Source organism: Carassius carassius, chromosome 30 (genome assembly GCF_963082965.1).
Source record: "Carassius carassius chromosome 30, fCarCar2.1, whole genome shotgun sequence".
Lineage (NCBI taxonomy): Eukaryota > Metazoa > Chordata > Actinopteri > Cypriniformes > Cyprinidae > Carassius > Carassius carassius.
This window is the reverse complement of record NC_081784.1, coordinates 26734856-26750336: the sequence shown is the minus strand read 5'-3', so window position 1 is coordinate 26750336 and position 15481 is coordinate 26734856. Positions and strand designations below refer to the sequence as shown.

At 35.3% G+C, this 15481-nt stretch overlaps 1 protein-coding gene across 1 annotated transcript in view; it reads left to right on the top strand.

Moving 5' to 3' along the window:
* The first annotated feature begins 461 nt into the window (after positions 1-461).
* Positions 462-15481, top strand: part of LOC132110975 (CUB and sushi domain-containing protein 1-like) — a 648917-nt gene continuing 633897 nt past the window's right edge. Inside the window, exon 1 of the mRNA XM_059518126.1 lies at positions 462-783. Within this exon, the coding sequence (XP_059374109.1) occupies positions 726-783 (58 nt within the window). The 5' untranslated portion in view covers positions 462-725. The remainder of the gene's footprint in view (positions 784-15481) is intronic.

Genomic DNA, 15481 nt, shown 5'->3' with positions numbered 1-15481 from the left:
GATTTATATTGGATATGGTGGAATATGTATCACAACTCTCCTTGTTTTGTATTGGAATAATATCTACCGTCAAATGAAACCCATTTGGAGTAATATTTGTCAAGGTTTTAATTTTTTTTTTCAGTCATTTATTCGCGATGAGTTTTTAAATTCGAAAAATATTTTCTTTATATACATTTGGACTGGATGCTCTACACTGAGAATCATACTACACATGGAAGCTTTCTATAAGAATGTTTTATATAAAACATATGTTGGATTCAAGAAAATTAGATTTCGAATTAGAAAGTCTATTAGACATCTACTTTTTTCTTTGGTTGCAGGCTTTCCTTCTGATCGTTCCTGTTAAATAATATGGCTGCCTTAAAAGCGACTTTATGACTTGATATTTTTATGTGGACCCACAAGAGTCTGCAGACTGTAGATCTCCATCCATATTCCCCTGTATATCTCATATGGTTGAGTCCAGCGCCTTCCTCTAGATGCAGACTGCCTCATCGCTCCATTCTATCGCTACTGTTTGGACCGAGGGAATCAGTTTTGGTCCTCAGTTTTTGTCTCGTCTCTGCATTGGACATTATCGGTGATATGAGAGCTAATATAGATGAATCCGTGTGCCATAGGCGTCAGATGTTCTTGCCAAAGCTGGATCTCTATGCATTACTGTGATCGGAGAAAATAAATCGCAAGACACCGTGGCGCTGTGTGGAATTACAGCGGACACGATGGGCACACTGAAGCAGATCCTGCTGCTTTTCGCAGGTTTTGTTGCCGCAGCTCACGGTAAGTTGAAAGTCTGTTTTATAAGCTGGGTGCCATTGCCATTATCCCCTTCAGGAATATGACTTTTCTTGGGTATGTCTACAATAGTCCTTTAGACCTTGAATTTAGGTGGACGTTGACTTTGCGTTTAAGCCAAATCAAAACTTGCATACGGCATATATATATATATATATATATATTAATTTGTTTATTTTAATTCGTCAAAATGTCAGACTTAAAGTAGCAGGGTCGGAAGAAAACGCGGTTCATTATTTTATTTTATATCTTGAGATATTTACATGTAAAAGGAGACTCCGGGGGTTGTATTTTGCGTCACACAGGCGTGTTGGTATAAACTTTTTTCAGAGTCGGTGTGTTGGTAAAAACAGGCCTATGGATCGCCTGTAGTCGAATGGTTGTTCCTAACCGTATCTGGTAGTTCACCAGTACACATAAGAGGTTCTACGGGTTTTTATAGTCTGCTAGTAGATTGACTTTGCAATTCGTCTGAATCAAATTTAACATTGCTAGGCTATAGCGTTTCATTGAGCCACAATGCGATGTTTAAAAGTGAGAATTTGCGCAAAAAACATAAGATGTTTACGATATGGCATTTGTAAATTTTAGGCTATGGAGATTTATACATTCAGGCTGTTAAATGCAAATGCATTGCAAACTTTACTGGATCTTATATATATATCTTATTTATGTATATCTTATATATATATATATATATATATATATATATTTATATATAAATATATATATAAGAACAGTCATCCTAATGTCGTAGCTACAATTATTTTAAGTTGTAAAGCTTACTTTAATACACGATTCATGTATTTGTTTTGCTGATCACGCCCCTAACTACGCGGGCAAAAGGACCCTTTTACTTTTGACATCTCAGAAAGCATTTGGACCCAGAAAAAGTGAGCGTAACGTCAGAATTACCAAGTGAATAATGCCTCCTCTCCAGTAACCCAGTAACTTGTCACTCACATGAGATCGCAGCTATAGCAAACCTGATTGCAGATTACAAATCAACACATTATAATATAAACCTGCATTATAAACTATATATATATACAGGACAGACCAAAAGTTTGGAAACATTTCTATTTTTAATGTTTTTGAAAGAAGTTTCTTCTGCTAATCAAGCCTGCATTTATTTGATCAAAAATACAGAAAAAACAGTAATATTGTGAAATATTATTACAACTTAAAAATAATAGTTGATATAGTAGTTATATAGTAGTATATAGTATATGGTAGTTATATAGTAGTAATAATAGTAGTTAAAATAATAACTATTTGAATATACTTAACATCCTGTGATGCAAAGCTGAATTTTCAGCATCATTACTCCAGCCCTCAGTGTCACATGTAACATCGAGTCTATCACATGATCATTTAGAAAACATTCTGATATTCTGATTTATTATGAGTGTTGGAAACAGTTCTGCTGTCTAATATATTTGATGAATAAAATGTTAAAAAGAACTGCATTTATTAAAAAAAAAAAAAAAATTCTAATAATATATATTCTAATAATATATTTTCTTTACTATCACTTTTTTCAATTTAACACATCCTTGCTGAATAAAAGTATTGATTTTATTTTACAAAAGAAAGAAAAAAAAATACTGACCCCAAATTACTGACCAGTAGTGTATATTGTTATTACAAAATATTTATATTTTAAAAACATAGCATCTTTTTTTTTGTTTCCAACTTTGATAATGAATCATCATATTAGATATATTATTATAATATTATATTATATATTATAAATTTCTAAAGGTTCTAAAGGATCATTATGTGATAATGATCCTAAAAATTCAGCTTTGCATCATAGAAATAAATGATAATTTAAAGTATAATAAATTTAAAAACAATTATTTTAAATTGTAATAATATATTACAATATTACATTTTTTTTCTGTATTTTTGATCAAATAAATGCAGGCTTGATGAGCAGAAGAAACTTCTTCAAAAACATAAAAAATAGTAATGTTTCCAAACTTTTGGTCTGTACTATATATATATATATATAGATAGATAGATAGATAGATAGATAGATAGATAGATAGATAGATAGATAGTAACAAATCCTCGCATATACCATGTACTGAAATATTACAGGAAAATGCAGTCTCATGGCCCGCTCATCTCTATTACCTCACTGCTGATGTGCTTGTGCAAATGAGCACATTTACTACGACCGTACCTCTTTTTGTCTGTAAACTTCAATTCAAAGGTTACTTTCTGTATTGCATTATGGTCAATATTTTGGAGGACATGTTTTATCAGAATAATTAGTGATTCTGCAGGCACTTCCACTGCTTCCAGAGCCTGTGAAAGAATCATTAGTTTTGTCACAGCTGTGCCATCAAAGTGAATGACAATGTCTGCTGCAATTCCAGGTTCAAAGGTATGTGGCGAGTTTTCAGGGACAGGCATTAATTAATCTAGTTTTATCAGCCATGATGTGCAAAATAGTAGAAAACATGTAAAGTTTATAATTTGCTCATTAGTTGCAAATTAGTTTTTGGAGTAGCATTTTTCCACAAAGGTTTTGTTTTGTTTTGTTTTGTTTTGTTTTATTTTATTTTATTTTATTTTATTTTATTTTATTTTATTTTATTTTATTTTATTTTATTTTATTTTATTTTATTTTATTTTATTTTATTTTATTTTATTTTATTTTATTTTATTTTATCCAAAAGGATGTTGAAGCCTGATCATAGCCTGACAATTTTGGGATCTTCTTATAGTGAATATTCTTTCAAGCACTCAACAAAAATCTGTATTGTATGAGTCACACAAAAAAAAAAAATCAATCAATCAATCAATCAATCAATCAATCAATCAATATTCACAATTCCCTTGCTTCAAAACTTAGTTAAATGGAATGCTTCATGTTATAAGAATGCAGGTTATACTGTATAATCCTCTGAGCCCAACTTACATTGTTGATGTCAAACTATATGGTAGTTTTTTATAGATATGCATGTTTCCCAGAGGGTTTTGTGAGACTATGGTGTTTGGACCTTGGGCATACTGTATCTAGGAAGGAGTGGGGCATGCTTCTGTGTGTTAAATGGACCAATCTGGTGTTGTTGGAGAGCATAATTAAGAGCTCCAAGCCCTTTTCAGTGATTTTTTTATTTATTATTTGAAGTATTCGCATTCATTTGTACATGGAATTTAAAGTGGACTCTGAGCCCTTTGTAGTTTAAATTCAGTTTCTTTCAGGTTGCACATTGTTTTTATAGGAACCAAAGCTATTTAAATATATGAAGAAGAAAGAAGAAGAAGAAGAAAATAATAATAATAATAATAATAATAATAATAATAATAATAATAATAATAATAATAATAATACTATTATTAATAGTCGTATAATAATACTGCCCTACAAAGCAAAAAGGCAGTAACTGCATTTTTGGTCAAAAATTTGTTATTGTCATTTTCATGACATTCAAGGCATCCTTTGTTATGTGACAAAACATCTTATCTGAAATGTGTGTCGTTTTGGAGAAAAATAGTAGTTGTTTGTACAGTAACTAACTACTTAGGCTGGATGACAGGATAACTTTTAAGTCATTTTTCTCAGTTCTGAACTCTGCGTAGTTACTGCCTTTTTGCTTTGTAGGGCAGAAGAGTAATAGTATAATACTGAAACTTCAATAACAAGATTCATCCATCATTATTTAGATGCAGCACAGCTTCTAAAAAGACATGCCACATCAGGGCTATTGCTAGGGTTAGAAAAAAAGTTAAATGCATCAGTAACTTAAATATCCTGTATTTACTGAATTTTTTTTATTTAATGTTCCCTTAAAATATATATTTACATGGTCACATTCATTACCACTAGAATAATTTATAGTTAAACCTTTATATTATTATGTGAGTGAATCTTAAAAAAGTTCAGGGGCTTTGGAAAATACATCATGGGTTTAAGCGCCCAAAGTAGCTACACATCAATAACAGATTACAAGAGGGCAATACATCTGTTGTTATCTTCTGTGCTGTTTTGTGATTGTCATTTAAAAAAATAAATGGTGCTCCGATATCAGGACTGTTTCTAGTCAATTTGACACCCTAGGGGAAATCCCTATTGCCCCCCCCATATGGATTTTATATATATATTCTTTTCAGACACCAGTTTCTTGTCACATTCAAATTTGTTTGCATTGCGTACACACAGCCACAGAACAAGGATCTAGTGCAGGCGTATTTCAAGGTGACAGTGCCACACTTTATCACAACCTTGCTAAATGTAGTGCCAGTACGAGCACTCATTTGTGACCCTTCAGCTGGTGGCGTCCTAGGCAACCTCTTATCTTGCCTATGCCTAGAAATGGCACTGTCCAATATGATCACTGTTGATTATGAACCATTACTTTGCAAATTTCTGGATGTGGATATGCACCTTATTTTGCAATGTTGAAGTAAGCCGTGTCAGCATACTTTCAGTTTTTATATGTAAATTAATAATTATTTTGATTATCTTTGAAATTTGGTTAGAATGTACTGTCCATAGCATTTATGGCAAACTAAAATATACTATAATATAAATAAAAATATAATATACATTTAATTTCTGTTGAAACTGTCATGTATGTTTGTATGTATATTGGAATTTACACACATGTAATAATGAAGTTGCAATTTAGAAAATAAAAAATATACTAATATAACACATTAGTAAAATGTACATACTGATAAAAAATAAATAAAAATGTATAGCCTGAATGCATTGTAAGTCACTTTGGATAAAAGCGTCTGCCAAATGTTTATTTATTTATTTATTAATATTTTATTTTTCATGTGCTTTAGAATGTTAGTCTACACATTTAAATAAGTGTACTTCTTTAAAGCACAACAAATGATTGTTAAAATGCAACATTATTGCAAAGTGCACTTTGTAACCTTTATATTAAGAAATAGAGTTATGAAATTTTCAAAGTATATTTTTATTTTTTTATTTTATTTTTTAAGTACATGCACATTCAAAACATTCAAAACAAGTATCCTTTTTTAAGGAAATAACTTGTTCTGCCAATAAAATTACTTTTCTTTTTAGTTGACATGAGATTTATTGTCGATAATGATGAGCTGACATTGAATGCAGATAGACAGAAGGTTTGTATCTGATGTCATCTGAAAAAGGCACACACATCTTCAAATGTCAGGGATATCAATTAATTTTCACACACTATAGCTTTGAAATTGCTGTTTGATCATCCAAGACAGGTACAGTTACAGCCAAAAGAGTTGTTGTCAACTATAAGACGTGATGAAGCTGTCTAGCCTCAGGTCTCACATGCAAATGTGACATTCGAGGTCTTGAGAGAACAGTGATTTAGCAGGGGCTAAAGGAGAGCTTTGTTAGTAAAACAGACCCTTGTTGACTCAAAACACCCTAACTGAACTGAAATGTCACTTAGTTGATTAATAGGTATTTGCTTTGGCTATTACATGCAATTTTCTTTTTTATTTATTTATGTTTAATGATTGCTTTGCTGTGTTTGTTTTTCTTTAGCCAAACTTTTCTTTGAAAGTTTCCATGTCACCATGTTATAACATTTGCAACCTTATTTGTTATTACTTTTTTTTCTCTCAGTAATATGTATTTCTAAGTGAAAAAGGATAGTTAATGAGAAGTAGAGCAAAATTTGATTTTGTTCACAGAGATTTGATTGGATCTTGAAAATTAGGCATACCAGAATGGAGGTAGGTGGTCTGAGTGAAAGGGGAAAATAATTATTTGTATGGTTTTTATGGTTATTTTTACAGTGGCAAAAAGATTTTAAAGATCCATTGCTTATGAATGAAGCACTTCTATAAATAAATGTTGTCTTTAGTTTTGGGTTGGTAACAAGGGGTATGTCAGATAATTAAAATGCAACTAATGTCACAGATCACATCATTTAAATTGTGTTGATTAGGTAGTCAGATGCAAAGTCTGGAGCCAAGATACATCCATAATTCAGTGGACAGCTGGCTTGATGTGGCAGTGCAACCTTTTATTTTTTAAGTTTTTGACAGCTCTTCCTCAACTTCCCAGTTCTTGTCTGCATATCTCACTTTAGTTGAAAATTCTGTATGGTTACCAGATCAGGTTGTTTGGGTTCTAGATGTGAGGACCCATTTAGGTTATACAAGTGCAGATCTTTCTCATACTACATGCATATAAGCAGATAAAACATTAGCAATTCAAAGGAGGCAGAGTCAGAAGAAATGACATTACTTTTTGGTCTATTAATGTGATTTTAAGGTTGTGAAGCTCAAGAACAGAGGGGGAGATCGACTAAATTTAATTAGACCACAAGTTGTTACATGCAGTGCTTTAAAGAGCACACGACAAAGGGGTAATCCAAGAAAACAGTCTTTAATAATAAACCCACAGAGAATAGACTCAAGTAATCCAAGAGTAGAGGGTAGCACAAACACAAAAGAACCAAACATCAATAACCAGCCAATGAATTTAACAGAACAGGCAATAATTATACAAAAAGTAGAGAGGTAATGATAAATTAATTTATGAACACAGGTGAACAGAATAACGCAATTAGAACAACTAGGCATTTTGTAGTGCTGTCCGAATTCTGAGTGAACTACTTAATTCCCTACATTTGTCCACTACTTTTTACCCACAGTTCATTCTGATTTCGAGTGTACAACCGATGTACACTCGCTGAAGCACTATTTCCCACAATCCAATGCGGAGTAGCGTCGAGCTGGAAGCGAGAGCAAGAGCGAACGAGTTTGAATGAGAGATGAAGTTTACATCTTTATTATTTCTGTTTTAACGTTTTTCCTACATTATTTATATTAAAATATGTTATGTAGGCAATAACTCAGTTTAATATTTGACTAATTTACTGAGATGGCATCATTGTTAACTTACAAAAATGATGATAATTTGGTGGATAATTTTTTCGTTAATATCAGGTAGTGTATTCTGATGTAAAATTAACGGTCACCTGAGGACGCTCTACAACCATCTTATCTGAGCTCAAAACGCTGCTTGAGCGAGTGTCAAGATACTAAAAATAATAAATACATAACGTGTTTATGTGTGTTTATTTTTGTTCTCAGTACGTTATTTTAATAGCATTTAATGATTATGAACATAAAAGTATTACAAAAAAAATAATAATTATATACCATCGATGAAACCACAAAGCTGACGCGGAGGTATGTATAACTGCAACTGTCCGAATCTGTTCACTTATTTATTTGTTCACTCCTTTCTGATATAGTGAACTAAACTGCCATACACTATATAGGGATTAGTGAATGAGTGAGCAATTTCAGACACAGCATAGGGTTGCATTCCACTCCACATTTAGACACGCACTCACAAACTTCCCTAAGCACTTGCCCTTGCCATTTTGAGGTGCGTTCCACTTCGTGAAGTGAACGAGGGAAGTTTATATGGACAGACCCTTGACCCCTCAATTTTGAAGGAATCTGCTTCATATGCACACTTCAGGCCGCTACATAGACTACAATGCACCACAATTGTGATGTTTATTTTATCCCCACCCCAAACAACTCAATAATATCTAAATATTATTATTTTTTTCTCAAGCATACCTATATACATATAGAGTGCTGCATCAAACAAATTTAAGTAAAATGTAAGAAAAATTTGTAAAATGTAAACAATAAACCAACTCAGATTCTAAGTGATCAAGGGCTTCGGACGTTCCAGTTAAGCCCATTCCATGGGTTCTGCCAGTAGTGGGCAGTGGGCACTCATGCAACGTAATCAGTGACATTGATTCGAGTGAATGAGATGGAGGGAAGTGTGCAAGTGAAGAGCATAAAAAAATTTACTTGAATGCAGCCTAGGAACTAAACAAGATGGGAGTACAGGAACAGAAAGAATCACACATAAAAGTCCATGACCATTACAGTTGTTGTAGGATTGAAAATGAAAATTTTTATTGAGTGCCCTTGGCTTTTTTCAAAGGTTTGTAGATGTTTTAGCATGAGTGGTGACATTTAACTGATATTATTTGGAGGCTACGCAAAGAAAGCCCTTTGCTATACGTACTGTGATGTGCAGAAAACAAGCACTGTTCTTAAAACCCAATACTTAAGAGTCACACTATCTTAATCATATAATTCAGTACAATATTAAGTAGTGTAACAATAACACTCAGTGTTAGAATGGACCATTGTATAATATAAACCGCATAGAACGGCAAAATTTCCTGTATACTGTATTGCTTACTCTGTGAGGTATTAATTTAGTCTGTGATGGTCTCAGGAGGTGCCATGTCTTGTAGTGCTATTGAAATTATACATTCACTGAAAGGCCAATAGATTTTGGATTGAGGACAAGTGATATAACAACTCTGGGATCAATGTTGCTGTGGGAGAGAAGAAACTTGTGTTATTTCATGTTAATTTAGGGCATTTCTGAGACTGTCTGTTTGTTGTCAAATGGGAGAAGGAGGCAGAAAAAATGCACACAATAGCAACTCCAAAGTAGGACTGGGTATAAGGAAACAAGTCTGTTCACCCTGTATCCAGTGAATCAACTCAGATGGTTCAGACATGTTGCTATGGTTATTCTCTTGACAGATGAGTAAACTGTCTTAAAGTGGGAGAAAGGCCATTAACTTAAAGCCGAAGCAGGCAGATTGGCTTTCATTGTTGATGAATGATGAACAAAAATATCACTTTGCTTGACATCACCATACCATAAAGTGATGAATTCATTCCACAGTTTCTTTATTTCAGCACAAATCCTGCATCTTATTTAACCACCCACAATCCAGCAAAACCAGGTGCTAAATGCACTGGTCTAGCACTGCGTTGTATGTAAAAGTTTCTGTCATTCTTTTTTATACAAAATTTCTTATAAATTCTGCCTAACAGCATTTACATTTTAGGTGCACACACACACACACACACACACACACACACACACACACACACACACACACACACACACACACACACACACTTGAATATGTGGTTTATGGGGAGTCTCCATAGGGTTAATTAGAAAAAAAAATTTTTTACTGTATAAACTGTATTTTCCATCCCCTTACCCGAATCCTACACCTAAACCTACCCCTTAAAGAAAACAAGGGGTACAAACAAAACTAATAAAAAAAAAAAAAAACGTTTTTTTTCGTGAACTTTTTTATTGTTTTTAATTCAACAGTACAACATCAATTCAAACAGACAAATCAGGAAAGGGGAGGAAACAGACACATCAATAATTTCAATCTTACAATCTTAAAGAAAAAAAAAAACTTTCATGGTGATTCCTTTATATAGTCCAAAATGTATGAAGTAAAGCATTGCCATGCATCAATGCTACAATGTTTAGCCTTATTCAATCGTGCTGTTGTACATTCAAAAGTCACTATTTTAAGGAGGCTATGACATCTAATCAAGCTGTAGTAAAAATAAACCTCTTGTAAAGAGTTATGTATGTTCTATTGATGACTTTGAAATGGATAAGACAATGAGACAAGTTTTAGAAGTTAAAGTTAGATTAGACCACACCCTCTCCAAGTCGACCGATAAATCAAAATCTGTTCATTCACAATTCCAGATAGATTCAATAGAAAGAGGCTTTGCAGTGTGAACATATAGTTTACTATATATTAAAGAAACAGAGGGCAGACCAGAGGATGGTGTGTTCCAATCCCACATAGGATGAGAGGAAATAGGGTAAACCCTAGGATCTCCATAGGCCTTCAGAGCAGAACATAACTGAAAAAATACAAAATATGATAATGTTGATAAATAAAACTTCAATCTTAGTTCTTGAAATGAGCAGAGTACTTGGTTATCAAATAAGTCACCACATGTGTTTATGCCCAATGTAGACCAAGAGGGCTGGACAAATGGCTGATTTTCAAATAAAAAATGTAAGTTGTGCCGTAAGGGTATGTTGTTACAGAATTTGAAAGGTCCTCCCATTAGATGTTCCACCCTTTTCCAGATCCTAATAGAATTGTCCACAACCGGGCCAAATTTATATTTATAATTTTTATTTCCTGTGTATCTTTAAACCTACATGGTTTAACATTGTCAGCTTCGATTACTCTCCATGAAGCTTTAGATCATGGGTGTCCAAACTCGGTCCTGGAAGGCCGGTGTCCTGCAGAGTTCAGCTCCAACCCTAATCAAACACACCTGAACCAGCTAATCAAGCTCTTAACAATGTCAATGTCAATTTTATTTATATAGCACTATCAAACACAACCATGGGTTGACCAATGTGCTGAACAACAACAATAAAAACATTTCAATAAGACAATAATAAAAAATAACAAAAATAATACTATAAAAGAGTACAGTAGAAAATTATCAGTTACAAAACGGCAAATCAAAAAGGTACATTTTCAACATAGATTTAAAAACAGATAGTGAACGTGCAGATCTAATACAGAGGGGCAGGGCATTCCACAATCTAGAGGCAGCTACCGAGAATGCACGGTCACCCCTGCATATCAGCCTCGATTTATGGAAGAATAATAATCTCTAGTTGGACGACTGGAGAGACAAGAGGGGCCGATTTTCAGTCACCATCATAGTCAGAACTGTGGCTTAACAGGCATACTAAAAACTTCCAGGCAGGTGTGTTGAGGCAAACCGGAGCTAAACTCTACAGGACACCAGCCCTCCAGGACCGAGTTTGGACACCCCAGCTTTAGACTGAGGATCAACCCATATATGAGCCTTAAATTTAAATTACAAATAATATGACACAGCCAATCCTCCTGAAAGTATAGGATGCTGCAATGTGACAAGATTTATTCTGGGTCGTTTAACATTCCAGATAAACTGGGAATGTGTGGAATTCAGATAAGCCAGAACTGGTTCTGGCTTATCTGAAGGACATCACTGGACTCTTACTGGAACCCCTGCAGTTTGCTTACCAAGCAAACAGGTCTATGGATGATGCAGTAAACATGGGACTGCACTTCATCCTGCAACATCTGGACAAAACAGGGACTTATGTGAGGATCCTATTTGTGGACTTTCGTTTCCTATTTGTGACTTTAGTTCGGCTTTCAACACCATCGTCCCAGCAGCCCTACAGACCAAACTGACCCAGCTCTCTGATCCTAGCTCAATCTGTCAGTTTAATAACCAGCTTTCTGACAGATAGGCAACAGCTAGTGAGACTGGGGAAATTCATGTCAAACAGCCGCTCCATCAACCTAGAGCTGAACATGCTCAAAACAGTGGAGATGATAGTGGACTTCAGGAGAAACCCCCCTCCACTCCCCCCTACTCACCATCATAGACAGAACTGTGGCTGCAGTGTAGTCATTCAGATTCCTGGGAACCATCAACTTTCAGGACCCGAAGTGGGACAATCGCATTGACTCCATTGTTACAAAGGCCCAACAAAGTTTGTACTTCCTTCGCCAGCTGAGGATGTTTAACCTGGCACAGGAGCTGCTGAAACAGTTCTATTCAGCAGTCAGTGAGTCTGTCCTGTGCACTTCAATAACTGTCTGGTTTGGATCAGCTACAAAATCAGACATCAGAAGACAACAGAGAACGGTTCAGACTGCTGAAAGGATTATTGGTGCTCCCCTGCCCACCCTTCAAGAACTGTATACATCCAGAGTGAGGAAAAAGGTTCAGATCACTCTGGCAGGCACTTCAGAGCCGCAAATACCAGGACAGGTTTTGTACAGATTTGTATATAGGATTTGTGTTTACCTGGTCATCCAAAGATTTTATTGCACTGATGTATGCCTAATGCTGCTTTCCCACTGCATGGTATGCCACGGTACGGTTTGGTATGGTTCACTTTTGGGGGGGTTTCCACTGGGTACAGTACCTGGTACTTTTTTTAGTACCACTTCGGTTGAGATTATAAGTGAACCGTACCATTATCAAACCTTGACATGTAAACTCTGCTGATCACAGATTGGCAGGAGAGAATCGTCACTACCTGCATCACTGAACTTGCGACAGAAAAATAAAAGAACTGCTTGGTTTAAATCAGCACAGCCAGCAAAGGAGCGAACGCAACAGTTTTGAACGAGCACACCTTTTTGAACAACCCCAAAATGCAGCTGATCTGAGTTTTTGCTCCCGTCATACAGGTGATGTGCCTGGTCAATCTTGATGTCACGGCCTTTCAGTGAAGGGTTCCACTTGAAAAGATTAGCTCTGAGAAAGCCAGCAGCATCGAAGCCCTCTGCCCCTTCCGGTAACCCCAACAGTCGTACGTTATTTCTCCTATCTTCAGTGTCTATATTTTTTCCGGTTTGTGAATGTCCTCCTATCCACACGCGCAGCTGCTTGAATGGAATCGATCCGGTCCCGTGTCTCGTTTGCTGCGTTGGCTCTAGCTTTTTAACTTCTGCTTTTAGCTCTTTTACAGAATCGTTTGCCGTTTGTATATCCAAATGTAGATCACAGAGTGCTGGGGTCAGTACAGAGTCCATTGCTTCGCCTACAGTCAAAGCCACACTTTGTTGCTCTTTGAGTGAAAGTGATAGTGACGTGACATACAGCCAAGTATCATGACCCATACTCGGAATTCGTGCTCTGCATTTAACCCATCCAAAGTGCGCACACACAGCAGTGAACACACACACACCGTGAACACACACCCAGAGCAGTGGGCAGCCATTTATGGTGCGGCACCCGTGGAGCAGTTGGGAGTTCAGTGCCTTGTTCAAGGGCACCTCAGTCGTGGTATTGAGGGTGGATCTACAATCTACAATTCCTGCAGGCCCGAGACTTGAACTTGTAACCTTTGGATTACGAGTCAGAATCTCTTACCATTAGTACACAGGAAATATCCTCATAATCTCTCTTTACATTGTAATACCCATGTCATAATACACATTTGTGTTCTAATAAACTGTAAATACAAGAACCCCCCCCCCCCCCCCCCAAAAAAAAATAAAATAAATAAAAATAAAAATAAGTAGACAGATAAGAAAAACAAAAACATTAATGTAGCTATTACCGTAGTTCAATAAACACATGCCATGGTAATACAGGCCTTTTCTCATTATTAACCAACATTTCTAAAACAAATGTAAGCAGCACAAGTCTGATACAGAAAGAGGAGGGTAACTAAACAAAGGCTTGTCAAGCAGTTGGAGATGTTGAAAGGGGATATGGAAGTGTAATTATCTCAGAAAGCATCACAAAGGCATTTTAATTTGGTATGTGTTGCATTTATCTGTCATGGAGAAAGTGAGACTGCTATTTTGACTTTTGTTTGTCTCTCGTTGACTTCAGCATTTTTCTCTCACTCTACATAATCTAATTCTCACACCTATTGTCATCTAAAACAGATCAAGTCTAGACAGTCCACTCAAAGGCCATTTTTCATAATGCTACAATTATGAAGTATATAACAAAAAAAATTATCTATTTATTTATTATTATTTAGAAAATTATGGTGTTATATCACCCAAAAAGAATAATTTTAACACTGGTGTTTAAAGTTTTAGCAATTACAACTCTTTCATGGGTGTTAGCTTTTTGAATTTCTCTGTGGTCTTTTTTTGTTGTTGTTGAAACAGTGTCTTCAAGTTGGATATTGAGTTTGCTGTAATTTTGCTGCAGCAGTTCTGTGTTGTTTGGACACAATTAGCATTTGACGATCCCCATAATTCACTTTCAGTTTTTGTCACTGGTCTTTGATGATGAAGTCTTGCTATGCTTTGTGTATGCAGTCATAATTGTAAAGACTAAAGTTGTTCTTAAAATACCAAAAAAAAAAAAAAAAAGAAAGAATAAAAGAGCTGTTAAGATTACAGACGCTCTCGCTAAACAGCCTGTCATGATTTGCTTGATTTGTTTGTTTTCTACTATGGCCAACACAAATGTTATTATCCCCAATAATAATGGTTGTTCACATTATTTTGTCCAACCCCTGTATCTGCCCCAACCCACCACAAGTTGGTGAATTTCTTGAACTCCATTTTTGTCTGCCATCATCTATCACACCACGGGCTGATCAAACTCTCGTTATTGGCACTGTTGTTTGGCCTCCCAAGGGTTCTGAAAGAAAATCAGTATGCACTGAATTGAGTGAAAATCATCAAGCAGAGTTTATTTAATGCTTAAAAGTGCTGAAAGGTTGTCTTGTAACTGCTTAAATAATTTTCATTCTCTTGACTCATCAGAGTAACAATTCTTATTTGTTTCAGTAAAAATGTAATGGAGCAGAAAGGGAACATACAATATAAGGCACTGGCAGATAAGAAAACCTCCTTTTGTGACAAACCTATATTTTCAATCTAGAAAGCTTTCTCAACTCACCTCTCCAAGGAATTCAACCGATGTGTTTTTTTATGCATAAATATATGTGCATAACTTATATATTTTAACTTTTAACCTTTCTTTTAGCTGTATCGTCCAGCTATATCAAGTAGAACACATTACTTCTGATAGCAGTTCATATGATTTGCATAGCCGATATGTGCCTTTGAACATGCTACACAGCAGCCAATGTGCCTGAAGTCAGAGAGCGAATCCGATGAGAGGATACTAAATAGATTGTCAGTGAGGGAGGACTGTGAACTTCACAAGCATTGATCGAGTGTCTTTAAAGAGCAGAAAGCCTGAAGAGTCACTTCCTTTCAGGGTCGGGTGCTGGTTGAATCTTAGCACAGCACTACTGCAGATATACTGTGGCATGCAATGCAAAGACTTTATCTGGATGTTTTCTCTGATATGTGTTAAATTT